Source organism: Centroberyx gerrardi, chromosome 19 (genome assembly GCF_048128805.1).
Source record: "Centroberyx gerrardi isolate f3 chromosome 19, fCenGer3.hap1.cur.20231027, whole genome shotgun sequence".
NCBI lineage: Eukaryota > Metazoa > Chordata > Actinopteri > Beryciformes > Berycidae > Centroberyx > Centroberyx gerrardi.
This window is the reverse complement of record NC_136015.1, coordinates 11,566,071-11,593,940: the sequence shown is the minus strand read 5'-3', so window position 1 is coordinate 11,593,940 and position 27,870 is coordinate 11,566,071. Positions and strand designations below refer to the sequence as shown.

General features: G+C 44.6%; 4 protein-coding genes and 2 non-coding genes across 6 annotated transcripts; 2 read left to right on the top strand and 4 right to left on the bottom strand.

Annotated features, from left to right (window-relative positions):
* Nucleotides 1–16: 16 nt before the first annotated feature.
* On the bottom strand, nt 17–9,984 carry smarcc1b (SWI/SNF related BAF chromatin remodeling complex subunit C1b). Its single transcript, XM_071920133.2, has 28 exons — nt 9,744–9,984; nt 9,260–9,379; nt 9,034–9,119; nt 8,822–8,903; nt 8,605–8,697; nt 8,293–8,362; nt 8,128–8,197; nt 7,968–8,043; nt 7,323–7,448; nt 6,777–6,859; nt 6,574–6,680; nt 6,354–6,413; nt 5,998–6,026; nt 5,750–5,865; nt 5,238–5,309; nt 5,037–5,150; nt 4,405–4,558; nt 4,167–4,277; nt 3,786–3,845; nt 3,094–3,352; nt 2,888–2,959; nt 2,704–2,750; nt 2,476–2,584; nt 2,202–2,341; nt 1,314–1,448; nt 868–997; nt 572–658; nt 17–408 (listed from the first exon to the last, which is right to left on the bottom strand). The coding sequence occupies exons 1-28, from the start codon at nt 9,918–9,920 to the stop codon at nt 332–334; spliced, it is 2,862 nt and encodes a 953-aa protein (XP_071776234.1). The 5' UTR covers nt 9,921–9,984; the 3' UTR covers nt 17–331.
* A 455-nt stretch (nt 9,985–10,439) lies between these two features.
* Nucleotides 10,440–15,101, top strand: aste1b (asteroid structure-specific endonuclease 1b). The gene is made up of 6 exons (XM_071920147.2): nt 10,440–10,992; nt 11,319–11,585; nt 11,807–12,858; nt 13,069–13,300; nt 13,865–14,057; nt 14,221–15,101. The coding sequence occupies exons 1-6, from the start codon at nt 10,755–10,757 to the stop codon at nt 14,537–14,539; spliced, it is 2,301 nt and encodes a 766-aa protein (XP_071776248.1). The 5' UTR covers nt 10,440–10,754; the 3' UTR covers nt 14,540–15,101.
* A 292-nt stretch (nt 15,102–15,393) lies between these two features.
* klhl7 (kelch-like family member 7) lies at nt 15,394–22,886 on the bottom strand. Its single transcript, XM_078290529.1, has 12 exons — nt 22,642–22,886; nt 22,270–22,372; nt 21,708–21,801; nt 21,326–21,450; nt 20,783–20,958; nt 20,177–20,351; nt 19,414–19,556; nt 18,659–18,899; nt 18,035–18,236; nt 17,260–17,357; nt 16,927–17,110; nt 15,394–16,130 (listed from the first exon to the last, which is right to left on the bottom strand). The coding sequence occupies exons 1-12, from the start codon at nt 22,759–22,761 to the stop codon at nt 15,965–15,967; spliced, it is 1,827 nt and encodes a 608-aa protein (XP_078146655.1). The 5' UTR covers nt 22,762–22,886; the 3' UTR covers nt 15,394–15,964.
* A 559-nt stretch (nt 22,887–23,445) lies between these two features.
* On the top strand, nt 23,446–27,684 carry LOC139927891 (uncharacterized). The gene is made up of 4 exons (XM_071920190.2): nt 23,446–23,573; nt 24,244–24,322; nt 24,577–24,798; nt 25,909–27,684. The coding sequence occupies exons 1-4, from the start codon at nt 23,520–23,522 to the stop codon at nt 26,301–26,303; spliced, it is 750 nt and encodes a 249-aa protein (XP_071776291.2). The 5' UTR covers nt 23,446–23,519; the 3' UTR covers nt 26,304–27,684.
* trnah-gug (transfer RNA histidin (anticodon GUG)) lies at nt 24,913–24,984 on the bottom strand. Its single transcript has one exon. It is a non-coding gene; the product is annotated as a tRNA-His (tRNA).
* On the bottom strand, nt 25,356–25,427 carry trnah-gug (transfer RNA histidin (anticodon GUG)). Its single transcript has one exon. It is a non-coding gene; the product is annotated as a tRNA-His (tRNA).
* Nucleotides 27,685–27,870: the final 186 nt, after the last annotated feature.

Sequence of the window (27,870 nt, the reverse complement as noted above, 5' to 3'; positions counted from 1 at the left end):
AGAAGTTACGTTTTCATATAAAACAACTTTAATGAGCTGAGTTCAATCTTCAGTCTTCTCAACTCCGAAGTCGGAACACAAATATTTCACAGATATCAGACAGGCTGAGCTATTGACCAAAAACAGACCAATTGTGTTTATGTGACCGATTGTGTGGCTGTTTCAGTATGAACACGTGACAGTATGCTACTGAAAGGTTACAGAGACTTCAAATTTTAAAACGGTTGCTTCTGTACATATCTGTGTGTGTTGCATTTTTGGATGTGTGTGTGTGTGTGTGTGTGTGTACTGTTCCAACGGGACTGGCGCGTGTGTCTTGTGTCTGGTCTGTTCAGCTGAGGCTGGGTGCTGGAGGACCGGGCTGGGCTGCTGCTGCTGCTGCTATCCCATCAGGCTGTGAGGACGGGTCTGGGACAGTGACAGAACAAAGTTAAAAGTGGATTATATCTACTTACGTACACCTCATCATCGTCACAGAATCAGGTTGAAAATGCAAGAAGAAGTTATTTCATATACAATGCTGTGATTGACCAGCATGTAAACCTATGAGAATAGTAGAGAGTCTACTCACACATGCCATTGGGGGCTCCAGGGTGGCGAGGGGCCATGGTCTGGGCATTTCCCCCAACAGGCATCATCCGGCTGGGCATGGACTGGCCTGAAGAATTGGGCATGACCAAATAGTAATGATTAAACATGGAATGACCAAAGTCCAATGATAAAAAAGACACAAGGAATGAGCAGCTGTGTGCCAGTGGATGTGGTTCGCAGTGTCAATATGTGTCTGTCTTTTTGTTGAAAATATTTCTTAAAAGCGTTTGTCTACATGAACATGGACCGTGTGCGTGTGTGTGTGTGTATCCAGACCTGAGTGCTGCATTGTGAATCCAGCCTGTCCCTGCTCCCTCTGCTGGCGAACCTTCATCTCTGCATGTTTCAGCTGCTCGGCGTGGAAGGTCTGCCTCTCTGACAGCAGCTGCTGCCGCTGCTGCTCCAACTGCACATGCACATACGCACGCATGCACACACACACACACACGCACACGCACAAAGACAAAAGGCAAAAGACAATACTGAAATTGTCTGGTTTCTAGAGATGATACTGTTGCTTGTAGATATGAATCTACAAAGAAAAAAAGAACTGTAATCTGACTGACATGGAAACAAAGCCACAGATGTAAAGAACATTGACATTTTACATTTTGAGAATTTAGCTACAATGAGCAAGCAGGTCAGTCTAGAGGGGCAGATGAACTGTAAGATAAGTTTAATTGGTACTGGTCGGGGCCATAGCAGACGTTATCTTTACTCACGGCCTCTTTCTCACGGTCCATGATGGTCTCCAGCTCCTCAAAGTGCCTCAGCTTGATCTCCAGCTTCTTCATCTGGGTCTCCACCAGCAGAGCCACCAGGGACTTGATCTTCCTCTCTTCTACTGCCGCCAGGTGCTGGGAGGACAGAAGGATGAAGATGGAGAAAGTGAGAGGAAATTATGAGGGTTGGAGGGAGGGATGGAGGGAAGGAGAGATGAAAGGAGAGAAGGAGGAAGTCAGGAGGGGTTAAAAGAGGGATCGGGGTAGTGAGGGGAAGGAGGGAGAGAGGGAGTTGGGTAAAGGAGGGATAGTGCGAGGAAAGAGGCAGGGTAAATGAGCGAGGGCGGTAAGCGGTCGGGAGAGTTAAGAGGCAAGAAAAAGGAAAGGAGGAGGGGAGGTGAAGATAAGGAAGGAGAAAATAGATATTGGAGGCGGGAGAGAAAAAGACAGGAGGCGAGAAGAGGTAGAGGAGGGAAGAACAAATTGGGTGTGATAGAGTGAGGCAGGGAGGGAGGGAGAGGAAGAGAAAATAAATCAAGAGACAGGCAATGAAAGAAACCACAAAATTGATCATGAGCAATAGAGGGCTTTCTGGTGATGTATGTTACCAAAAAAACCTACATTTGGAAACAGACCCACCTCATTGGACCACTTTTACTTATGCTTTTCAGATAATGATCCCAGTTTCTAACCTGGCAGATATATATTTAGCCATTATTTGCGCACAGCCAATTCTCAAATGAATCTCCAGGATGGCACCTGTCCTGGGTGCCAAGAGATTTGTGACACAGCTGCAAAGCCTCTATTGAAGCAACTTAAAATGACCCCCCTTTTTTCTCCCTATAGTCGCTGTGATTGGTCCGTTCAAAGCGGGAGGGCGGGCTTTACCTTGGCCTTTGTGGCGGCTGAGGCCAGAGCAGCTGCTGCTGCCGTGGCAACGCTGCCCTCCACCAGCTCCAGCTCCATTCCTCTCCCCTCATCCCCCTCTCCCTCCCTCTGCCCTGCGCTCTCCTCTTCATCGCCCCCGCCTGAGAGAGAGAGAGAGAGAGAGGGAGAGGGAGAGGGAGAGGGAGAGGGAGAGGGAGAGGGAGAGGGAGAGAGAATAAATGGGATGCCAACAATCGGGATGATTTCATTAATACAGAGAGACACACACACACACCATCTCTCTCCTCTGCTAGTGCATTTTCAGGATTCTCTCGTTTCACTCGTTCTCCCTCCGCCTTTCCCCCGCTGGATTCCCCCTTGAGGCCATCCGCCCTGGCAGGGACCTGGAACAAATGCACACGCACGCACACACACTCCTGGGGTAAGAAGCAGCAACATTTTTCACCAACAGAATCAATATTAGGCCAATGAGACTCTCTTAATGCTCTTATCGGTATATCACCTGATGGGAGGTGGAGTTTGTCTCCATTTTATCTACATCCATCGATTCTGCAGGAGAGGGGAAGAAAGAAAGAGGGACCCATTATGGAGAGAGATGGACAGATAGACTCAGTTTTGTGTGTGTGTGTGTGTGTGTGTGTGTGTGTGTGTGTGTGTGTCTGTATATATATGTATTTCAGTCTCACCTGTCTTTTCAGGCTGGTTAGAGGCTTCAGAGAGTTTCTCCACCGACTCTTCCTGCACTCTGGAAAACTCCTCTGAAGAGAAAGACAAACAGTCACTACACACACACACATACACACATCTAATGTTTTCCCCATTACATACACTCAGAACCATATTCCCACCCATATTAACCTAGACTACACACATCCCTCCTCTGTCTTCTCACCCAGTGCGGCCTTAGCTGCGGCTGACGCCACCCGCGGGTCGACCACGGACGCCAGGAAGGCCACGGTGCTCATGACGGGGTTCTCTGATTGGCTGAAAGGCACGGGCTGGTAGGCCAGCGGGCCGAGGGAGGCGGAGGAGTCTTCCAGGTAGGGGTCTTCTATCGGCAGACGGAGGAAGTGGAGGATACACTCGTCCTGCGTCCGGGAGCCCACGTGCTCCGACACCTTGTTCCAGTCATCTCTGTAGACCTCTAACGCCTGAGGGAGAGAGAGAGGAAAGGAAGAGAGACAGGTGAGGTTGAGGACAAGGTGCACTTTCTCTCCAGGATTTACGTAAAATATTCAAATAATCAATAATAATCAAAAAATCCAAGTTCTTCCTATTAAGAAAGGAGAAGAAAATCATAAATTTTCACTGGGTTAGGCAGGGGCAATGGGACAATGACAGAAATGATCTAAACACATATATGACACTTTTTTAATCACTAATCACGGTTGTAATCAGTTAATCAATTTTTTGTTATACCACAATTAATAGCTTAATCATCTCTTAATCATTTTTGAACTGCAATTAACTGAAAAAGAGAAAGACAGCACTTTGAGAACAGGAAGAAAATAAAAAGAGGCAGTAAAAAAATCTGTCACGTCAAAATGCACCACAGGAAGCCCAAAAAGGAAGTGATGGCCTTACCTCTAATAACAAGAGCGTCTCTTGCTCCGTCCATTCCCTTCCTGCACTCGCTCCTTTACTCTGAGACAGACAACATGATATATTGTTTTTAAATAATAATAATCAACGTTATTTATATAGCACTCATCTGAAAGCAGAGATTCCAGAAAGGAATAAAAACAAGGAATAGTAAAATATAAATATGTATATAAATATAAATAGGATACAAACTGGGAAAAATATTCAAAGGAGAAGTGGGTATGAATAAATAAATAAATAAATAAATAGTAAAAAACACAAGATTAAAACTGTCGATCACATAGATTACAAAAAAAGCAACAGTCATAAAACCTAGGATTGATTTTCTGTAACAAAAAAAGTATCTTTTTGCTGTTGCCGCACCTTAGGGTGTTTCCTGGCGTAGATGTCGGTGCGCAGACCAAAGTTCTGACAGTCTAAAGGCTTTTCTCTGGTCTTTTCTGGGAAATACAACATATGCTGGGAGGCTGACACCTGAAACAGAGAGAGAGGGAGACAGAGAGAGATTATCCGGACTGCGTCAGAAGATGACAGCTTTGAATCCTGTGTGTTTCACATAAATTTGCCCATGACAACAGCTGAGCTGTTGTGTGTGTGTTACCTGCAGGGGTTTGTGTTGTAGAGGGGCCAGTCCCGACGGTGTGTCAGCCAGTACGTTGAAATGAGGGGTGGGTGGGGGTCCCATGGGGAGGGGTCTGCTCTCTGCATCCACCTGGTAGTTCACCAAACCCCACTGCTCCAACAGCGCATGGACCCTGCACACAAAAATCATTTTCCTTTACATTCATTTAACTGTAGTGCCACTCCACAGCTAGAAAATTGGCCCCACAGATACAAAAATGTCAATACAATTACAATTCATCATCTGGCCTCACTGCCCAGCCTGTCCAAAAACATAACATTTTCAGCACAATTGTCCATATACAATATATTCTGCTATAAATAAGAGATGCTCTTGAGCTGCAACACCTAGTGAAACTGGTGTGAAGACCCACATTACCCCAAGCCCCCACATCTAAATATCTACAGGAAACACTGGACATACTTTATCACATAAAAAACAAATTGTCTACATGCCAAAATACACTTCTCAAACATTTCCTTCTCTCTCACACAAACTTTTAATTCACAAACACATTCATATATCAAAACACACACATTAAACCTAATGTATCAAAGGAAGTAGATACTGTATGGTCAGAAACACACACCAACACACACACACAGTGGTACCTCATGACAGCGCAGACGTCTCCAGTGAGGTTGCGTCTGCAGGAGGTTGAGCTGAGATACTCCTGGGGGTTGAGCCGGTATGTGTCGATTATGAAGTTACGGTACGCCAGGTAGCTGCAGTGCACAGTGGAGATCATATTGTCAGAAATGCAGTCTCCATCTTTGATGACTTACTGTTGTCTGAATGTCAGCAGTACTCACATCTCTGGCGATTTGGACTTGTTCTTTCCGTTGAAGAATTCAGGCAGTGCACGTTTCTCGATCTGGTGAATGCTGAAAAACAGACAGACAGGTTTTCACTCAAGAAAAATAGACAGACAACAGGAAAGACTTTTACAACAGAAAAGCTTTTACATCAACAATATATTATGGTGTTAAAAGATTATGGGAAATGATAAGAAATTAAAATAGAATTACTATGAAATAAACTAAATGTTGGTTGAAACTAAGGGAGTCTGTTTAGCTGTGTGTGTGTGTGTGCTTGTGTACCAAATGTCCCAGAGACAAAATAGGAAAATAATCCACATGACCAGCGTCCACTTTGAAAATGAACTATTTCAGGGTTAGGGCTTAGAAGTACGGTTAGTATAGGTTAAGTTAAGGTTAGGGTAAAGTTAAGCATGTACTGGTGAAGGCTAAGGTTAGAGCGCTAGATGAATGTAGTCACTGAAGGTCCTCTAAGTATGGTAATACAAGTGTGTGTGTTTGTTTACCTGTTGTAGTTGAACCAAGATGCGTAGCTTGGTATTATGATGTGATGGGTCTGTTCTGTGATGTTGTCCTCTGCCTCTGATAGACGAGAAATTTCCCCCCTGCCCTCCTCATCCTCCTACACACACACACACACACACACACACGCATGATGACACACACTTACACACTAATTGGACATATTTTACATAGGCAATTTCCCCCCAAAATTAGAAACATTTTGATTGGAGGAAAATAAAGTCATATTTACCCTTCCTGGGAAATCATCTTCCTGTTCGTCTGAAAAAGAAACGTTGAAAAGGAGGATGAAAAATCAAAGACACAAACACAAACAATAGAGCTACTGGACTGAAATATTTTCACAGGCAGCATACTTGTAATTGTACACTCAATCTAAATAACTGATGGTGTGAATGTTACCATCACCTGAATACACACACCCTCTTCTGCTTATGACTGCAATTTGCACTCTTTAGATAGTGATTATGATAAGATTTAGAAACTCACTCATCTGAAAAACAACAGAGTTTTTGTTTGAAGGATTTGAACGTATTTACACATGCAGCATTCCTATATAAACATGTTGCATGACAAATGCAAACTCACCCAGGTCAGCCATAGTCCCTCCTTTGACAGGAGTATTCTCACTGTCCTTCTTCAGGTTGACTACAGAGAGAGAGAGGAAGGAAATTAGAAACAGGAGAAATACTAATTTATTAAACACTTTTATGTGACAATGTATTGGAACATAATCTAGGTAGGACCCAAAAAAACAAACAAACAAAACATTTTAATGCATGAACACTGTCTCTGTGTATGCGTTTACCATTCTTAGGCAGGATAACCTCCTCCATGTTAGGGACAGGAGTTGGGTCCTCCATGTCTTCGGTCAGGTCCTCCTCTGGCTCCTCCTCCTGTTGGCCACGTCTTCTCCTGCGCGCGCACACACACATATTAAAATCAATGCTGAAACCGTGCATTGAAATGTCCAAAAGCATACCCAGTTTGGATACAAGGGTTATGTCTTACCCCTTCTTTCCTTTCTTCCTGCCTTCAGAGGAGGGAGGAGAGGGGGAGCGTCTTCTCTTCTTGGAAGGGGTCGACTTTGAGTCCTGCAGCAGAGGGTGGAGATAGATGGAAAAAAAGAAAATGTATTTTGACGTACACAATAGAAAACATGCCGTGGACATATACAACTGTTTAAACTTTTGACCAACAGAACACACATGCTGCCTCACCAGGGATTACCTGGCTGGGATCAAGCCCCGAAATCACAATTCATCTAAACTGGAAAACCATTTACTTTATCATCATCATAGGTCAGATCATCAGAGAGGTATTTCACTGAAGCATCAACAATCTGGACCCTGTGTTTTAATTTTAATTTTGAGTGGCAGTGCCAGGGATCATGCTTGCTTCTGTTTTCCAACCAGGAAACTGTTAATTCACTGTAAAAACACACATATTCTTTCTCTGGATAAAGTTAAAATATGTAACTATGTGTAGTAATAATAAAGGACGCCATCTCCCTCCATCAGCCCTCCAAACCTCACACGCATACAGCTTTGTACAAACCTGGTCATCTCGGAGGTGGATACGCTGGCGGAGAATGACAGGTACATGTCTCTCGTCCACGTGGTAGTCTTCCTCGTTCATCCACTCGTTGAAAATGTCTGTGTCCAGAACCCAGCCAGCATGGACCTGGAACACACACACAAAATGTCTACTAAATAGGGAACTTGTGTTGTGTAAGGTCATGTGGTGCAGCATAGCCAGCGCCCAAAATGAACACCCACAAAGTGCCAAATTCCGGTAAAACTTGTCTTTGGCGGATAAATCAGTAAGGGTCACCCACCACACTGGCCGCCAGTAACTTTTTGAGACGATAACATTTGAATGCCTCTGTTATATACAGTGTTTGGGACTTTGGCTGCTCTCCGACTTTGTCCCAGTTGACCACTATACACTCTCTCTGAGCCGATCAAATCAAAGCAAAACAATGCCTCTGTATCAAACAAGCTCCTGATTGGCTGCCTTGGCAGGTGAGCCAAAAAATTCGGACACTGTGTAAAGCACAGATGTAGTGTCATGTAGTATAGTGTGACATAGTGTAGAATAATGTTGTATACTGTAGTGTCATATTGTACAGTGTAGTATAATGTAGAGTGGTGCAGTATAGTGTGGTACAGTATTGTGGTGTGTGTGTGTGTGTGCGCTCACCCTCCAGGGTCTCTCTGGATGTGGCTCCTCTTCAACCTCTCCCTCAACATCACTTGAGGACAGCCAGCTGTCATAACTGTTGGAAAGAGACAAGAGACATGAATGGAAGGTTTGTGTGTGTGTGTGTGTGTGTGTGTGCGCGCGTGTACACATGCACTACCTGTCAGGGTGCATGCCCCAGTGTACCAGGACATGCTTGTCTTTCCGCATGACAGGACGCATCCATTCATCTGGAAACAGATATATGAAAAGAAAAATGAATCAAGTAAGATTCCGGACATATTATAGAGTTAAAACACACACATACACACACAGTCCAACTGACCTTCATCTGTGGAGGCTGGTGAAGAGTAGATGTGGTGACTGGCGAGCATTCGGTCCTCAGTGACTGAACCCTGTGGAAGAACATGCAACTATGTGAGATTGAACTACGTTTTCAGAGCTATTGGGCTTCACATCCATTCTTATTCTTATTGATTCAATCTTCCTCAGTCTACTTTTAGTCTCCAATTGTAAGAAAGGTAAAGCAATGGTTAGAGATTTAAAATTGCATGATGGAAAGCAGAAAAACCTCCTCTCCTTCATCCATCTATCTATTACCCTCCATCTACCCATCCCTCCCTCTGCAGCGGTTTACCTGGTGCTTGGTGATGATACTGGTCAGTCTGCTGGCGAGCTCCTGCTCCAGCGCAGGGTCTAGGTATACCACAGGCGGTGACATACAGTTGTTCTGTACACACACACACGCACACACAAAACACACACATGTTAATCAATGGAGGGTACTCGGCGGGCTGGTGTCTGTGTGTGTGTCTGTTGCCCTTATCAATAGTGTATGCGTGTGCTTCTGTCACCTGGATCAGCGCCCTCTCTATTGTACCAAACATCTCAACATTGCGCTCGGTCCTCGATGGATTCTGCAGGTCGAACCTACGCCTGTGAGCGGGAGGAAGGGGAGAGAGAGAGAGGCGTCAACAACAAGGTGAGCAGGAATCAATGGAGATACAGCGCAGGTGTAGGAGGGATACCACTGTGGAAAGGCGAAGGCAGTAGGCCTGATACTCACCAGCCCTGCTCGGCCTTGAACTTGTAGGCGGAGCCAAGAATGTGGCAGAGTCCGCCGCCTGGTCGCAGGTCCAGGAAGCACTGAGCCTGAGGAGAAATGATGAAATCAACAGACATCATAAGAAAGAGACGGACTAACAATCACAGGACCAAGTAATCCTAAACTCAGAAAAAGCAGGAGTTAGTGTGAAAGAGACAAAGAAAACCACAGTGAGAGACAGACTCACAGGCAGTTTGGTGAGAGTAGGGCTGGTAGCTTGTCTGCCGAAGGCGTCCTCTTGAAACTGGAGAAGCTGCAGGGTCATCGCAGCCAGAGCCTGACAGGATGGAGCATCCACCAGCACATACTAAACACACACAGAGGCACAGACAGAGACAAATACACACACAGTTTGAGAGGGATATGAGAAGGAGAATTTTTCATCATCTGCCACATTTTAACAGTAACGTTAATGCCACTAAAGGCTGTTAAGTCTTTCTTTCAGTCTAGTTAGCCTATTCTGGTATAACACCAGCGCTACCTCTGATTTATTTCCCCCGTAAGTACCTAAAACACTCTGATTTGATTTCAGTACATACACCCTGCTACCTAATATGAGAGGTAATGTTATCCAGCATCATATCAACGTCTAAGCCAGTGTTTGTTTACAGTCTGAGCCATAGGGTTTGCTAGCAGGGGGCGGCTAGCTAGTTAGCTTTCTTGCTAGCTACCTTTTTGTAGTGCTTCCCGATCCACTGTCGCACCATCTCCAACTGGGCTAAAGTATCGTGACTCTCCCAGAACCTGGCGGACGGACTGCTGTCTTTTTTCCGGTGTGCAGCCGTCCCGGTACCGGCCTGACTTGTTCCGGGAATCCCGAGGTTTGTTCCTCCAGACATTGTAGCCATAATAAGCCGAGGTTATTCTCAAATGGGAGGACAAAACTGGCTAGCGCGCTCGCTAGCTTGTGCTTTTTCGTCTTTCTCTCGCGAGATGCAACGCGATGGTGATATTTCGAAATAAGGGTTTTGTGTTGTGTAATGTTTATTTGTCTTTATATTTTGAATTGATTTTCAATTTCCTTATGTGCTTTTTGTGATCCAACGATATTTGTATGAAATATGTAAAGCATATTTTTTATGCACACCAGTATATACACTTTTAGTACAGGCCAGGACTTTTACTTTGAATTTGATTTTAGCGAGGAAGTAGCTATCCAAAACGCATGTAAACATAAGTGAAGTAAAGTGACAGTGGTGGGTAGCAAATACACCTTTTAATTCTCTAACTTACGTCCAGCTCTTGCAATGCATTGTTTGCTTTTGCATGTACGTGAAAATGTCTCTTTATTTAGAACGCATTTAGTATTTGATATTCACATTTTGTTGCAGCAATTTCCTTGTCACAATTTTCCAGTCACAGCCTCTATCAGGAAGAAACATTTTCCAGGCCAGCTGACCATCTACTTAGCAGCGGTTGCGGGGTTGTCATGAGTGGCATTTGTTTTCCATTGCATTCTATAATTGGATATTTGCTAGCCTCTAACCAAAGCCAAACTCATCATAGAATCACCAGAACTGGGAACTACAAACTACCGTTACACCGGGAATTGTTTGCTCTTAAAGTGGAGGCAAGGCGCTTTGCAAAGTGACCGTGCACTGGAGATAAAACCCACCAGCACCACCGTGAGTAACTAACTCATCTTCCCGCTCCATCTCATCCCAGGCCCTAACCCAGATCTTATGGGTGTCCAGGGTCTAACTACCTATGTGGAGGGGAACAGACACTTCCTCCAGGATGTGAAGTTCAGGGACAGCCGCTTGGTTATCGACGGCTGCAGTCTGTATTTCCGGCTCTACTTTAACCACGGCTTGGACCAGCAACATGGAGGAGACTATGATGCTTTCTCCTGCCTGCTCTCCCAGTTCCTCAATGCCTTGGCAGCCTGCAACATCCAGCCCTATGTGGTATTGGATGGAGGTAGGGATGTAGATACACCTTGTGCTTTCTTTAGAGTTCTTAGTTATACAGGCGTTTCTTTTTTTCAACCAAATAATAATGTGTGGTCAGATGTACTAGTCTATGTAGCGTTAGAGAGATTTCTTTGTTGAATCAAATTGGATTCAGTAGAAGACAGTTGGCCAGGTTATGGTAAAAAAAAAAAGAGAGAAAGACAGGGCAAATCCAAAAATTAATTTAAGCCCTTTCTAGGTTATAATCAGAGACGTTGATAGGAGATTATCTATTTATTCCTGTGGTTGTAATGCCCACCAACATCCTATTTTTGTATTGTTTGTGGTTGTAAGGGATGGACCCCAGTGACAAGAAGCTCTCCACTCTGCGGCAGCGTCTGCAGTCCAAGATTAAGGAAGCAGAGGGTCTCTCTCGCGGCCGCCACGGCTCAGTTCTCCCCATCCTCACACGGGACGTCTTCACTCAGGTCCTCACCCAGAGAGGAGTTCCACTGGTTCAGTGTCCAGCTGAAGCCGATTGGGAGATTGCCTGTTTGGCTCACCAGTGGAACTGCCCGGTTCTGACCAATGACAGCGACTTTTATATCTTTGACCTGCCAGGTGGGTGGCTAGTCACTTCCTGAAGTCAAACCAGGAAGAGCCGGGCTTAGACATCAACATTTGCCCTTAGTGATGAATAAAGCATAAAGTCCAACCATCTGTCCATTTGATACCATTTAACTTTAACATTTAAAATGATCAGAACAGTTGTTTGTCTTTTTTAAATATCTCCCTCCTTGTTCTATTTATAAATGCTGGTGTCTTTTGTATTCTCATCCTAGGTGGTTACCTGCCGCTCCGTTTCTTCCAGTGGACCAACCTAAATGGTAAAGCCTCTCACTCCTACATCTCAGCTCGGCGCTACATCACTAATGGGCTGTGCCAGTGGTTCGGGGGTATGAACCGGGAGTTGCTCCCGTTGTGTGCCGTGCTGACCGGTAACGACTACGGCACGCCCAAAGGTGCTGACACACTGCTTGCTCTGTTAGATGTGAGCGGGCTCGGAGGAGGTGGCGGCAGGGGAAAGGGTAAGGCACCTCCTTCCCGCATCGAGGGCCTCCTCCTCTGGCTCTCCTCTTTCTCGGGCCCGGGGGAGGCGCTGGAGGAAGTGAGCCGGCTGATGGGGGAGGTAGACAGAGATGGAGGTGGCAGGGGCAAAAGAGGAGAGAAGGGTAAACTCAGTTCGCAGCTGTGGGCAGCTATGCAAGAGTACCATATCACCCCTCAAAGCTCTCTGGCTCGCTGGTTCTCTGGAGGCCGGGCAGCTCCAGGGGGTCAGACGTTTGGGGCTGCCCAGCTGCCGGAGTGCCTGTCCCGGGCTGCGGGGCGGGGGCTGTTGCCCCCCCTGGTGCTGGATGTCCTGGTGATGCGCAGGGTCCTGCTCATCCCACAGGTGGAGAACAGCAAGCTAGCCAGCAGCCACTGTAGTGCCACAGCCATACGCCAGGCCATGTATGGGATATTACTGCAGAGAGGCGGGTTGGGCCAAGACAACCAGGCTCAAGGGAGGGACGGAAGTGTCCAGCAAGTGAAGGGACCAGGAACACAGGATGTGAGGGTGCAAGAAAACATCGGCCAGGGTAAGAGAGGTGGGAGAGGGCGGGGGGGGAGGGGGCGTGGGGGGGGCCAGGTCGGGGTAGGAAGGGGTCATGACCAAAGTTTACCCATACAGCAGGGTGTCAATATAGGGGCCAGTGCAGCAGCAGTGCAGGCTCAGAGCTCTAGTGCTCCCGTGTGTGTGGAGGAGTATGACCGGCTGGATCTGAACCTGAAGAAAAACCAGGTGGAGGCACATCCACTCAGAATTCCCCTACGCCTGGACACGCTAGGCCAGGTAACCATGACAACAGAGTAATCACCATGAGAAATGTCAATTAGTGACCTTCTAATTCGCTCAGTAGCTGTGCATTCAATATTTTCTGGTGTTTCTGCAATATTAGTTTATATATGTTGAGGATTTTATGTTTTTTAATGAAACTGAATGGAATTGATGAAGCAATTTGATCACATTTCTCAATGTCATCCCCTCTTAACTTCATCCAAGGCTCCTGTGGCAGTGCGACTCGACGTCCTGCTGGAAGTCTTAGGGGTGAAGGAGACTGTCTTGGCTCCCATTCCTCTCCACCTGAGGCTGGCTGTGGGGGTGACAGGCTTCTGGCTGCGAGAGGCCAGACCTCCGCCCTCACTGCCCCAGCTCCAGGCTCTGCTGCTGGGCATGGTCTGTGGAGAGCTGTCCTGGAACAACCAGCCTGGAGCTACCCATCAACAGCAGCCTGGTTAGTTGTGTTGTGTTTTTTACTGGGGCACATTTTGTGGCTGGCTGTGGTCACAACAAGCACGAACACTCACATCTCCTTTAAAGAAAATGAAGCCTTTCTCCAAATTGTTTGAATCTCCTTTTAATGCATGCCTTTAAAAGCATTTGGACAACAAATTAGACTGCCATGTTTCATATTTTGACGATTGCTTGCCCTTCTGATAAGGGGTTCAGTTTACCAGTGTCTTACTGTATTTCACATTGACCAATCATTCTCCTCACTCTCTCCTATACCTGCATACATTTCTCATGTAAATATCCCTATATCTTAATCCTAACAAACTAGCTACTACTATTCCCTTAGTATGTGGGTGTGATTTGTTGCCAGGGTTTGATCCAGTGTGTGTGTGTGTGTGTGCGCGTGTGTGCGTGTGTGCGTGTGTGTGTGTGTGTGTGTGTGTGCATACATCAGTCTAGTTTGAGTGTCTGCCTACCTGTGTATCACTGTGTTACTGGTTAACAAGGCAAGTCATGATCCATTCCAAATGATACAAAACCTACTTGCTTTTGTGTACCATCCCAGTCCCGCAGCTAAACTGGGCCGCAGAGCGCAATGTGTGGGCGGGGCTGGACAGACAGCGCGTGAGGCCGGGGGAGAGGCGGGGCCTGGATGTGGGAGTGGCTCACAGTTTCAGCCAATGGCAGGCCTGCCTCTGGAGTGCGCTGGCTCTCAATCAACTATTGCTGCTGCCCCTGCCTGAACCCCACATGTCATGGTAAGACACGGGAGGAGATAAAATCCACACATATACATACATTTTCCACCTATTTATTAACCAGGTAAGACAACTGAGAACACATTCTTATTTACAACCTCTCTCTCTCTCTCTCTCTCTCTCTCTCTCTCTCTCCCTCTCTCTCTCTGTGTTTGTCTCTCAGGTTGTTCAGTGGCTCCTTGGTACACGGCCTGCTCAAGTCTTTGATGGGGGGCCGACCCGCTGAATCCTTCCTAGCTGGGGGTTCCCTCTCTGGACAGCTCTACTGCTCTCTGCTGGACGCTGTGAGGAACTGCAACTCCAAAGCCCACCCCTCCTCTTCAGCAGCATCAGGGAGGAGGCAGAGAGGGAGCCGCAGGGGGAGGAGAGGGAGAGGGAGAGGGAGAGGGGGAGGTGGGAGAGGAGGGGAGAGAGGGACTGAGGAGATAAACAACAGGTTTGCTCTCCTGATGAGCGAAGAAGAGTTTGATGATGATGACTGATGAGGCAGGAGAAGGAATAGATAGTTACAGCACTTGCCTAGGGGCCATATGGTGTTTTTAGAGGCAGGACATTCCAGTGGCTAATCAGACTACGCTCAGGGAATGCCACAAGAACTCTTGATCAGTGAAGAACGACACCTCTTATTCTCTACCACTCTGCTTCTGCCCTAAAAGTATTGCACTCATTTAGTTTGGTTTTTATTGAGGTTAAATGTCTTAACTTTTGCTGTTGCTGTTCAAATCATATTGTCATGTCAAGATTTATGTATCATAATGTCAAATTATGTTTCCCAAAGCACACTCTTGCCTTATTTTTGCAGGTTTATCAGAGCCTCAATGCTTTTATCAGACTAGTATCATTAATTGTGTATAGTAATTGTTTTAACATGACAGTTTGAATTGGGCCATGTCAACAGAAGGTACAGTATATACAGTGACTGAGGTAGATGCCTAATTTCTTTACCCAAAGTTCACTATGTCATTATTTTACCATATCCATGATGACCAGAAAGTTGTATGGCAGCTAGTATCATCTTAATGAGCACCTTATGAAATCTTATTGCTACTTATGTAACTTTGGCTCTCTGCCTTAATTCCTGTGCACTTGGTGCTATTGAATTGTTTACTCATCATTTTATATTGAAAAATAGAAATCAGTTTCATAGATACATTTTTTTAATGATCATATCTGGATAATTTGTCCCAGTAACCACATATCACAGAGAATAAAATGTTTATTCATTGTCAACAAAGTCAATAGTTTTTTCAAGTTATTATAGCGTGTGCGTATAGTAGTGCTTGGATTACATGTACAACACAACCAAGAATCAGCTATTCACAAACTGCAGTACATGTACAACCATATTTAAATTAATTTGGTAAAACATAAAGACATGATTTATTCATCCAGCATCATTTCACGTACAGTAAAAAAAAAAAAAACATTTCACAAAGTTAAAAAAAACAAAACATTTATAATACAAAGCACTCAAATACAAAAGGCTGACAAGCTGAGATTCTCACATTGTATTTGTCAGTGTTACTGTCAGTGTTACATGTTTTCTACACCAGGCTGGGGATTCAAACCAGCAACCTCTTCTCGCCAAAAGTCTCCTTGTCCCCTTAGAAATCCAATTGTGGACAGTCTCACACTGGCACTTAAAGCTGAGGAACTACAATTCTGACAGTCATAAAATTTGAGTGGAAATTTGACGTTTGCGGATCGTTATGAATGCCAGAATCATTGGCAGTTTTCCGCCTTAATGTGCGAGCCTGAACACTCACACTGACTCGTGCCGCGATTGATTATTTCTGAAACCTTGTCAGGCCTTGCCTCGTCTAAATCGGCTCCATAGTCTAAGGGGGGCCTACTGTAGTGGGTAAACGTGACACCTTCTTACACGCACACTCAATCTCCCACATCTCCTATGAGGACGTTGAGGATGAGGCAGATGAAGGAGCAACGGGTGCAGTGTGTGTCTGAGAGTCTATGAGGTCCATGTCCTCGTCCTCGTTGGCTCCACACGTGTCGACCACGCAGATCAGACAGCTGGTGACGGGGAACGCTCGCACCTTGCTGCAAGTCACCCACCTGGACACACACAGCAACAACTGATTGACACACAGCGTGAAATAAGAATAAAGGAGCCATAAAAATTAAAGATTAACATACTGTAAAACTTCTAGTAATGTCCTTCATTAGAGACAGGCTGTTATTAGAGAGAGGATATTTTTCTTTTGGCAGATCCACAATACCCAGTATGCCTAAAAGTGATAGAATTTACCATATTCTGTTAAGAATTGTGCTGCTGAAATTTACACAGTTGTCTTCAGGTAAAAACATCACTGGTATAGGCAACTGTCTGATACTACTACTACCACCACTACTACTAATAATGAATATCTGGCTGAAATAATCAAGCAAAAGAGTTAACTACTTTATTTTTAAAAATGTGATTTATTATTGGTAACATACCAGTAGGTTACCAGAACATACTACTCATCAATCTTACAAACAAAGCACCAGTGCATCAAAACAGAATGAAAAATAAAATAAAATAATAAATAAAAAAATCTCTCTGTCACATAACAAACAGGAGCAATGCTATATTGCAATCCAAGCAGTAGAGTTTTGTTTGCATGGCTTTTACACCACTACCTGTATCCATGTAATATTTTTTTTTGGCTATATAATATTTTAGGCTATAAATATTGTATGAAATTAGATGTCTTTCTGGTAATTCTGCAATATATCTTCTGACCCCATATACCAAGAGTACTGTCAAATCAAAACTGTCAGTGGATTGAATAACAGAAATCATTTCATCACAGTTCACATTTTGTATAACTGACTACACCACCAACATAGAGGCAAAAAAACCACCAACCTGTCAGTATCGGTGTGGTACTCCAGGACGTGTCCGAGCCGCCCCACCCCTTGGAAGCCCGCCAGTACGTAGATGATGCCGCTGACCGCGGCACACTTCACCGTTACACCTCGCCACGGCATCGACGCCGCGCTGCGCCACTCGTTACTGGCGATGTCGTAGTACTCCACCGAGTCCAGTCCACCTACTCACACACACAAGGAGCACAGTCAATTTCCTTAAAGCACAGCTGCATATTACACACACAGTATTATGACTACAGCGGCTACTATGTTGAATAGCATAGTTTCCTCTTCTTCATAGTAGCAGTTACAGTAATATTAATATTATTACCCAGCGCTCCCTGCCCTCCAACAGCGTAGATCCTACTGTTGACCACCACCAGCCCATGGTTCTTCCTGGACTCTCTCATCCCACACAGCTCCCTCCATCTGGGGAGGGAAGGAGGGCGACAGAAAGAGACACAGGGACAAGGACGAGACAGACAAAGTTAAAACTGGAGTGTAACAGAGAACAAATGCATGCTCAGTGAGTTAAATGAACCAGTCCAACAGGAAGAGGCGGTGACTCACCACTGTTTGTGTGTGTTGTCGTTGTCAGATGAAAACCTCATAACTTCAATTTTGCTGATTTGATTTGAAATTTGAAATTTGGTGACTTGAACGGAAGAATTACCTGCTCCTTTATGGGTTGAGAAAATTCTACGACCCTTGGTCTGATGAAAGCCCTTCAAAACCCATTGGATAAAGTGAAAAATGCATGGTTGTCAAGCAAAAACAAGGCTGTTTTTCTTAGTTCTTGAAAAGTTGACATTTTGGAAATACAAGGTTTTCCACCTGACAACAGTGGTATGTTAATCTAGACTGCAAACAGTGTAAATATTGGGAAAGTTTGCTCAAATTGGTCTTTGATTTACTGTTGTGACTGTTTTAATACAGTAATCATAATCAGTCTTTTTCCTCATATTCACCTTTCAGTGTTAAATCCATACACACTGTATATGAGCCAATGGCAAACAAAGTCCCTAACTGTCTGTCCATGAGTGTATGCACGCAGGCGTCCTTTGGGTTGTGTCTGGGAGTTTGTGCAGCATGCTCCTGTGACTCACTGTTGTGTGCTGGGGTCGTACACCTCACAGTTGTTGAGGACCCTGCCGGAGACGTTGTTGCCCACCGTTCCTCCGCAGACGTAGATGAGTCCGTTGGCCTCCACCGAGCCGTGGCTGCACCGGGCCATCAGCATGCTGCTTTTCACCTGCCATGACTCCGTCCGCGTGTCGTAGCATTCAAACAGGTCCAGGGCTGAGCTGCCTGCAGACACACACCCACATGTAATGCCATGAGTAAATGCTCTCAGAAGCGGATATACTTTCCCCTATAAAGGGAGTAAATGAGGGAACTAAATATTAAACAAGGCACATCCAGACTTTAATTTCCTGACTGCATGCTGGGTAGTGGCTGGGCAATATGATCTGTCAACTATAGTAGGCCATTTCACACTATAGCGGAAGATTGTTCCTCAGTTTTATGCAATTACCAAACTTTTCAAGATCTGGAAATTATCAAATTCATTTTCTATACTTTTCCAAACCTGCACCCTGTTTTTAACAAACTTCAAACTTTTCATCTATCCATTCATCCTGCATGAGCACTCCACTAACCCCAATCGACTCACTAGATACACAATACCCCCCCTCAACCCCCTCTAACCCCAGGCCCTAAATCTCACTCACCCACTTCCGACCCCCCGGAGGTGTAGATCTTGCCCTGGGCGGCGCAGGCGGCCAGGCTGTCGCGTGGTGTGGGCGGACCCAGCTTGGAGTACCAGCTGTCCTTCAGGACGTTGTAGCAGTCCATGCGCTTGATGGGAAAGAGCTGCGAGCCGCCCAGGATGTAGACCACGTTGTCCCAGAAGATGGCTGTGGCGTCCCGGCGCTTCTCGAAGGGGCAGCGGATGTCTGTCCAGCTGGAGTCCTGGTGGAGCGTGTGGAAACACAGACAAACACGTGACTGTCTTGAAGCTACTGCGGTAACTTGACTACTGGCAAATATCAGATAGTAACATTTTACTGCACAAAACTAGACTATATTGTTCTATACTTGTTGTTCTACATATATGTATGTATAATTCTGCATTGTTGGGTGAAAACCCTGTATCCTGTAAACTTTTCAGGAACTAAGAATAACAGGTTTGTTTTTAGCTTGATGACAATGCATTTTTGACATTTTTCAATGGGTTTTGAAATAATTTTCTCAACCCATAAAGGGCCGTGCAATCCTTCAATTGAAGTGAAAACATGAAAATCACCAAAACTGGGGTTACAAGGTTTTCACACAACAACAGCGAATAGCAGTATCTCTATACTGACCTGATTGCCCCTGTGAGTAAAAATGGTTTGAGGTTTATTGAAAGAGCATTAGTGCGTACTTGACCAAAGTGTATGTCTGTGCATGTGCATGTTTGCTTGCTCTGAGGATGTGCAGCTACCTTGGGGTTGAAGTAGCGGCAGGACTGCGGCTGGGAGCCTCCAAACAGAGCGATGCGGTAGTCGTGTTTCTTCCGTCGCGGTCGGCTGCTCTCTCCCAGGTCCTCCCGGTCCTCCAGGGACAGCAGGTGGTAGCGCATCCCACCTGGGACGAAAGCACAGGCTATTTTTTGTTGTGTGTGTGTGTGTGTGTGTGTGTGTGTGTGTGTGTGTGTGTGTGTGTGTATGCGTGTTCATGTCAGCCCAGCAGGCACTAGCACTGATAGAAATTTCACATCCACCTGCACTTATCCCTCCCCTAACTTGCACCACAGAACACTAGAGTGGAAAGAGACGTGCCTTATCCACTATCCGCAACTGAAAATGATCCAAACATAGGTAGGTGGAAATCTCTATTGAAACACTGTCACCCCATTAATGGATTTGTTTATGATTTGATTTGTCCACATTTAATTAGATTAAAGACATTGTTCACTCTCAGATCCATTGACTGAGTTTTTGATGGAAGGACGGGCAGGAGCGCATTTTGCAGCTGTGCAAGGTTTGTTACTGCTGGTAATGTTTGTAAAGATGAAATTAAAACTTTGAATTATGATGGGTTAAGAATAAAGTTGGAAATTTTGAAATCCTACTCAAGAATCTATGAGAATATACCTAAAATGTATGTGATTTTACCATCAACAAGCATGCATTTTAAACCTTTAACTACACATTACAGTACACAGTGCTAATGACTTGGCTGTGTGTGTGTGTCTCTCCACTCACTGATGACCATCTTGAGGCACTGTGGGTTGTCCTGGATGAGGGGCTCGGCCTGCACCGTCTTGGACAGGAAGGTTTTGGAGACCAGGGGGAAGCGGACGCACCCCAACACCTCCACCATGTAGCGCTCTCTGTTGCACACGTCGTACTTCAGCCAGCGCACTGCTGCGTCGTAGATCTAAACACACACACCAAACATATGCACATACACATGTTACCAGGGTTATTCTTTTTAGCCAAGACTACCACCCAGGGTGTCCTGGTGGTTCAGTCATTCCCCTCTCTCTCAACTAGATAAAGGCAAGAAATAATAAGAATAAGCAAAGGCAATCTCTTCCATTGTGATTTAAATAAAATCTTACCTTGATTATTTACATGTTTTTTTTTACCCAATTTTCTGCAATAGATCAACAGCTAAGGCTGATTTCTATGAATTACATAATTTTGTTCTTTATTATATTGTTTAAAATGATTGCACAAAAGGAATCAAGCATAAAGTCAAAGAACATTTTTCTAAATGAGGCCCATGGTCTGTGTGTGTGTGTGTGTGTGTGTGTGTGTGTGTGTGTGTGTGTGTGTGTGTGTGTGTGTGTGTGTGTGTGTGTGTACCTGGGCCTCAGCACGGACGGTGAGTCTGTCCTGGTGCAGTAGATGTGTGAGCTGTGTAACGTCCAATTGTAGGAACTCATCCAGTTTATAGACTTCAGTGAAGTGCAGCTGGACAAAGTCCTCTGCTGCTGCCTTCAGCTCCGGACAGTCCATACACTCTGCCAGGGCCGAGATACCTGAAGCAGGACGGGACAGGGTCAGTGACACAAACAAACACTGTGACGAGCAGAAAAATATATATTGGAAAATGGCTTTTGATATTTAAGTAATTCAAAATGAACTTGATTTTACATATCAGGCTCTGCCACAGCCTCAAAATGTTAACTCATGAATTGAGACAAACACAACTACAAAAGCCTTTGGCACTTAGTCTAAATAGTAACAGCTGAGACTGCTGACTCAAAAAATTGAGGAGGAAAGGGCTCAGTAAATTGTGGGGTAAAAGTGTATGGCCCAAAAATGTATGGCTATTAAGTCTAGTGTACTCAAGACTCCCTGGTTGGACATGTAATGAAGGTGGTTTGATTTGCGCTCTGTTCTCACCCAGGCAGTTTGTAGCATCAACCTGTCCTTTGAGGAACTCCACACACATCTTCTTCACCGGCTCAATCTGGTACTGGTTGGCTGCATCCAGCAGAGACTGCACATTACTGCTGTTCACCGAGATCCTGACACACACACACACACACACACACACACACACACACACACACACACACTTTACCACTCAACGTTTACAGGTAAGCACTGAGGTGGTTCTGATGAAATCCCAACCCCAAGAGCCTGTAAAATGTCAAGAGCAGCCACAGCCTTGTATACAGTCCTATCCATAAATAGCATCCTGTAAATCTCACAGTGTGTGTCTCACAGTTAACGCTCCTGTGTGTCCTGCTGTAGATGGTGCAGTTTTAGCTGCGTCTCTTACCGGGCTGTGTAGATAAACTCAACCAGCAGCTCAATGATCTCAGGCTCAGCACTCCTCAGCTCCACCTCATGGGACATCGACTCCATCATACTGGCTGGAAGGAGGGAGGGAGGGAAGACAGAGGGGGAGAGGGAGGAACACCGTTACCATGCCAACAGAATTAATAATCTTGGATTATTGGCATGTCAGCAATAATCAAACATTTAATTTCACTTTGAGTGTCTACTGTAGCTGAACACAGTCAAGGTGTTGACATAAATTAAGTGCAGTAAAATAATTTTGTTCCTCAAATGATTGAAACTAATAATCAGGAGTGCTTTTGCTTCTGCTGCAGGTTTCAGTACTAAAACTGTACTGATTTGGATACTTTATTATGATAAAAGCACGTATTCTATTATCCACTTACTCTAAGCATTGGCCCTATACTTCTTTGTGTCTGGGGGGAAATTACAATGTTCTATTAGTATCACATTTTCTCTAGCAGTAGAGACTATTTTACTGAAAATCTTAATGTGTCTATTCATGATCGTGTGTGTGTGTGTATTCATGCTTGTATACTTACTGGTGAACATGAGGCTGAAGAAGTGGCTGGCAGCAGCCAGCACCACTCTGTGGGCAGGGAAGTGTTTTCCCTGAACCACCAGGGTCACATCACAGAGGGTTCCCTGAAGAACACATACACACACTTAGTGACAGGACAGGACAGGACAGACACACACACACACACTCACAAAGATGTACGCACTCACATACTCTCTGATTCCCCAATACTGTCCTTCTCTTACAGGCATACTCTTTCTCACTTACACACACATACACACACACACACACTCTCTCTCTCTCTTGCACACATGCTTTGTAATATCTCTCTCTCTCTCTCTCTCTCTCTCTCTCTCTCTCTCTCTCACTCACACACACACACACACACACACACCTGTTTCCTCAGGTTGTTCATGACTCCCATGATGCTGGACAGTTGTCTGTACTCCTCTTTAGTAGCACACTTCCTCTCGCTCTTCTTCTTGGAGCTCGCTGCCTTCTCTGGAGCAGCCATTCCTGTCTGTCAGGCTGGTTAATGTTACCTGCTGTATTCAGGCTTTGGGTTACAGCAGCTAACAGTGTGCTGCAGTCCCTTTGTTTTGGGTTGAGCTAGCAGTTTGCTAGTCACCAGCAGCTTGTTGTGGCTTTCTGAACTAGCAGGCTGCCAGTTAGAAAGGTCGTGTGGAGAAAATCCTTCGCTTGACCTTGCTGTCGATTGTTGACGCAGCAATAAAAAAATCTCAAGGTTGAGATTTTAATAATACTTCCAGGCTCTTCAGTCAGGGTTATGTCTTATTTCTTCTTCTGCGATGGCTGTCCTGGTTACAGTTAATATTTTTCGCCCTCTAACGGTTAACCCGACAAATTACAGTCTAAACTCAAATCACTGTGTTGTGCTCGCGCTGGCACTACAGGATCGCGGAATTGACTTGTTTGTTCTTCAGTAAAATCTGTCTGGCAAGTGTTTTAGTATTCACACTTAAAGCACTGAAGAAGTTAGTAACACTGAGAACTGCAGATTGACCCTTAAAAGGATCAATAAGTATGCTCTATCGACATAATGGCGACAGCAGCGCCTTGCTTTTCACATTGCAGCTCACCTGTCATAGGTGCACCTGTTTTATTCATTTCTGTACAGCAAAAAAAAAAAAATACCAGGAAGAAAAGTTTTGCAGGAGTCTCATGACGCTGACGTCATGTGGAATGCGGGCCACATGAATTGTCAGGGGTAATTGACCTGAAAAACAAATTAACAGCCAGCAGAGTTGCAAAATGTCCCGTTTATTCTGCTGTTGCTGCTTCTCCAGCGAAAACTCCGAGGACGAGGTATGAATTTACATTATACTGAGCTGTATGTGATTATTAGTCAGATTGTTAGATGGCGTCACTCGGGATGTGAGGCGTGAAACTTTATCACTAGGTTTGCTGCAGTGAGGTTACCGGATTAATTCATGACAAAGTAGCTAATAACGTGGGTTTAGCAGAACACACCCTTAACGGAAAAGAACCATAGTAAGCCTATAATCATTTTGAGAAGGATATAGATATCACAGCAAAACTATAAATCCCAATAGGAATATTATAGTTATCTTAGATGATAAACAAATAGGTAAAGTACGACAAAGTCACTATAATCCCATTGATGAGCACCACCAAACACCATAAATACCTTTAGGAATATTATAGTGATACCATAAGCGATGAAATAGACCTATATCATAAAGTGCGATAAAGTCACCATGAAGTATGGACTACCACAGGCACACTATAAATCCCTATAGGAATATTAGTGTTTTTATTTTGTTTGGGATGTGACTTTATAACTGGGTTGCTGCATTGATATTATCAGATTATGACAAAGTAATAACGTGGGTCTGTAATAGTTGTTTAGTGTTGTGTCTGTCTTTGAAACATGTCAGCAAAAAAACACACAATGAGAGTAATATGTTTAAAACTGTGGTGCTAAACTCAATTCCTCTATCCGCTGTCATTCCAGAGGCAGCCGCTCCTGCAGCCCAGACCGTCAGAACCAAACAAACCTGAATCAGCCAGGCAGACCCGGCCCACACACGATGGTACCTCATCTTTCAGTTTACCTCTGCATTTACATTTTAGGCATTTAGCTGATGCTTTTACCTGGAGTGACTTACAACAGTACAACAGTAGAATCATTTGAAATTCAGTAGGCCTAGATGTTCATGTGTGTGTCTCAACACTGTATGGGGTTTCAGCAGAAGTCATCAGTGTGAAACATTGCGGGTGTATTAGTTAACATTACATGTGGTTTTGAGTGTGTGTGTGTTGTGTAACATTCTGTGTGTTCCCCCAGATGCAGAGACCCTGAGGCGGAGCGGCAGGCTGGTGATGAGGCGAGTGTGTGTGTTGGAGCTGGACCAGAGGTTTTCTGACGTGGCCGAGACGTTCAACGAGCAGCAGGGACGCTACGAGGCCATGGTCCGACACATCATCAACCTGCGGCAGACCTACGGCTGTAACCACGACGACACGCTGTTTCTAAGCGAAGGTGTGAAGAAGATCAGAGAGGAGCACGGTGAGTGGCACGCACACGCTCAAGCGTTACTGGCTACCTGCCAGTACAGGTGGCCATGTCCTGCTATTCTGTTTCTCTCTCTCCCTCTGTCTATGTCTTTCTATCAAAACTGACTGCCGTGACCCGGATTCGAACCGGGGTTGCTGCGGCCACAACGCAGAGTACTAACCACTATACGATCACGGCGAGCCACCTGGACCGGTACATGACACAAGCATAGAAATACCAACGCAGACAACTGTCCCCATAGACATACTTTGTTGACTGTGCAACTTTTATTTATTACATCGTATCGTGGTTGTATTGAATCGTGAAACCCATATCGCGTATTGAACCGTATTGTGAGATAACCACTTTGCCCCATCCCTATAAGGTATGGGCATTTACCATACTGTATAGCGCAAGTGAGTCCAAAGAAGTTCTTGTAGTTTTTATCAATATAAAGGAGAGAAAATTCACGGTGAGGGAACGGAGGGAAGGAGCAGCAGTTTTGGTTTGTAACACATCCCTCCACTCTCACACCCTCTCTCTGTCTGTGTCTCTCTATCAAAACGGACTGCCGTGACCCGGATTCGAACCGGGGTTGCTGCGGCCACAACGCAGAGTACTAACCACTATACGATCACGGCGAGCCACCTGGACTGTGGTGTTCTGGATGCTGGGAAATACCATCCATTAGTGCACACACACACACACACACACACACACATACACAACATGCCACATCATTCTTCTTTCATCCTGCTGAATCAGGGTTTACCTATCTGTCTCTCTCTCTCTGTGTCTCTCTCTCTCTGAAATTCAAATATGCTTTATTGACATGACAGGAAAAAACAAAACCTATGTTGCCAAAGCAGTACAGTATTTCAGATGGGGTAGGATTGCAACATTGTCTAATAATTAATCTAATGAATATCAACAATCATATCATAGTATAATCAAAAGCAGTTCAGTAATGTTCAATTTTGCAATTCAATTCAGTTCATAGCAAAACTCAAAAGATTTCTCTCTCTCTCTCTCTCTCTCTCTCTCTCTCTCTCTCTCTCTCTCTCTCTCTCTCTCTCTCTCTCTCTCTCTCTCTCTCTCTCTCTCTCTCTCTCTCTCCCCCAGAGGCCAAGTACAGAGTCTCCCTCCAGATGAAGGGCTACGACTTCTCTCTCTCTGTGGTTCCTCTGGGGTCAGAGGGCGAGCAGGACGAGCCACTACCTCCCCACCTGCGACTGGCTCAGGGTGAACTGAGGGCCGCGTCCCAGGACGCCAAGGCAACCGTCTCGGTGGGAACCAAACTCCAGGAGCTGATCGGCTGGCTGCTGCGTAGCGAGGAGCGAATGGCTGAGCTAGTGAGGGAGGCGGCGCCGACCTACCAGGAGCAGGGAAGGCTGGATGAGAACCTGAAGGAGACCATGAAGGAAGTGAGGAGGGCGAAAGAGTTGTCGCTAGGATACAAACAACGAGCCGGGGAGGTCCTCACCGAGGCTGCTCAGATAGCTGGGGCTAGTCTCTAGTGTACACACACACACACACACACACGCACACAACCTCACGTGTGTTTATATGTTCATACAGCCTTGCACGTCACTGTTGTCTTTGAAATACTTCTCTTGTATGATGAGTGTTACCTTTGTATGAGGACATGTGACGACTTAAACTGTGGCCATTCCTGCCTTTTTTAAATCTTATTAAAATGTTATTAAATTTAGCAAACACTCACACTCACATTTAAAGATGTACTGTCTTTGTGTATGATTGTATTTTCCTGAATGTGTTTGTATAATTTCACCACAGTTCGGGGTCTACAAGGCATGGTTCTACAAGACGGCATTAGGGGGCATTGCTCCCTCACTTTCATACTGAGCTCCTTCAGTTCCTCCATTCAGATTCACTCCACATATATGGCTTAGAAAATGCCCCATTACTTATTTCTGATGCCCCATGGTGATTGCTTCTGTAACTGGCAATGATTACTTTCCTCTTCATAGTCTTAATTATCAGAATTGACACTGTAAAACCTGATGCACTTATAGAGAACTACAGGGATGAGGATTGGTATAATATTCAGGTGTCAATGATCAGTATTGGCATTTTTTTTTTTTAAATTTTGGATCAAATAACATATTTCATTTTAGAATTGTTAGTGAACCATTGTAAAGTACTCAATACATAGCAATCTCTAATAAAGAAAATTATATTATTTGCTATGGGGAAAGATTACTGTGTGGTTTTCCATATGCAGTAATAGGCTGGTTGTGACTGGATTAACGACTTTCTGCTCACATGCTATAGCCTACCATAAAACAGACCAAAGTCTCTTCTATCAGCACTGAGAGTGGAACTCGTGGTTTGTGTGAGTGTACACTTTGCTGACATTGTCAGTTGCTCTGCTGTAAGATGCAGAGGCAACAGAATTGCTGCCTAGTCGTCACACCGACCCAATGCATTTATGAAGTTATTAAAAACGGAGCAGATTTTCAGCTCCAATAAATGTAGAAGCAAACAAACTCATGGTCATATGCCATCTTGATAATTGGTTTTGTGGTTATGTAAAAGGCAAATCCTTTGCTGCTGAGGTCAATTGTCCTGCATTATTTATCAGACAGCCACAGTTAAGAGTGCTGTGTTGTTTTTTTCAAACTTAACCTTTACAGGTCAGTTTGTCATGCATTTCGCTGAGTGCTGGGCACAACTTCACAGAGAGATGTGTTTTTTATCTCTCAATCAAAAGGCTAGAGAAATAAATTAAAAGTAAATACATTTATGAATTAATAAATAAATTAAGCTATCTATATATATATGTTTAATATGGTGAACTAATATTGTCTATGTCCTATATAGCTTCATTTAGATTATTGTTTGAATTTAGTAAGCACAAATAGCCCAAATGTACAACAGACTATGCTTACAATCAAAATGTGATTTATTTTGATCAAATGTGATTTGCAAATTAATTGGCAAAGATCAATGAAAACACAGTTAATATTATTTATTATCTATTATTCTGAAAATAAAATAAAACGTTAAATGTCATGAAATGATTTATTAATGTGATTTATTAATGGCATCTTTGATAGTGCA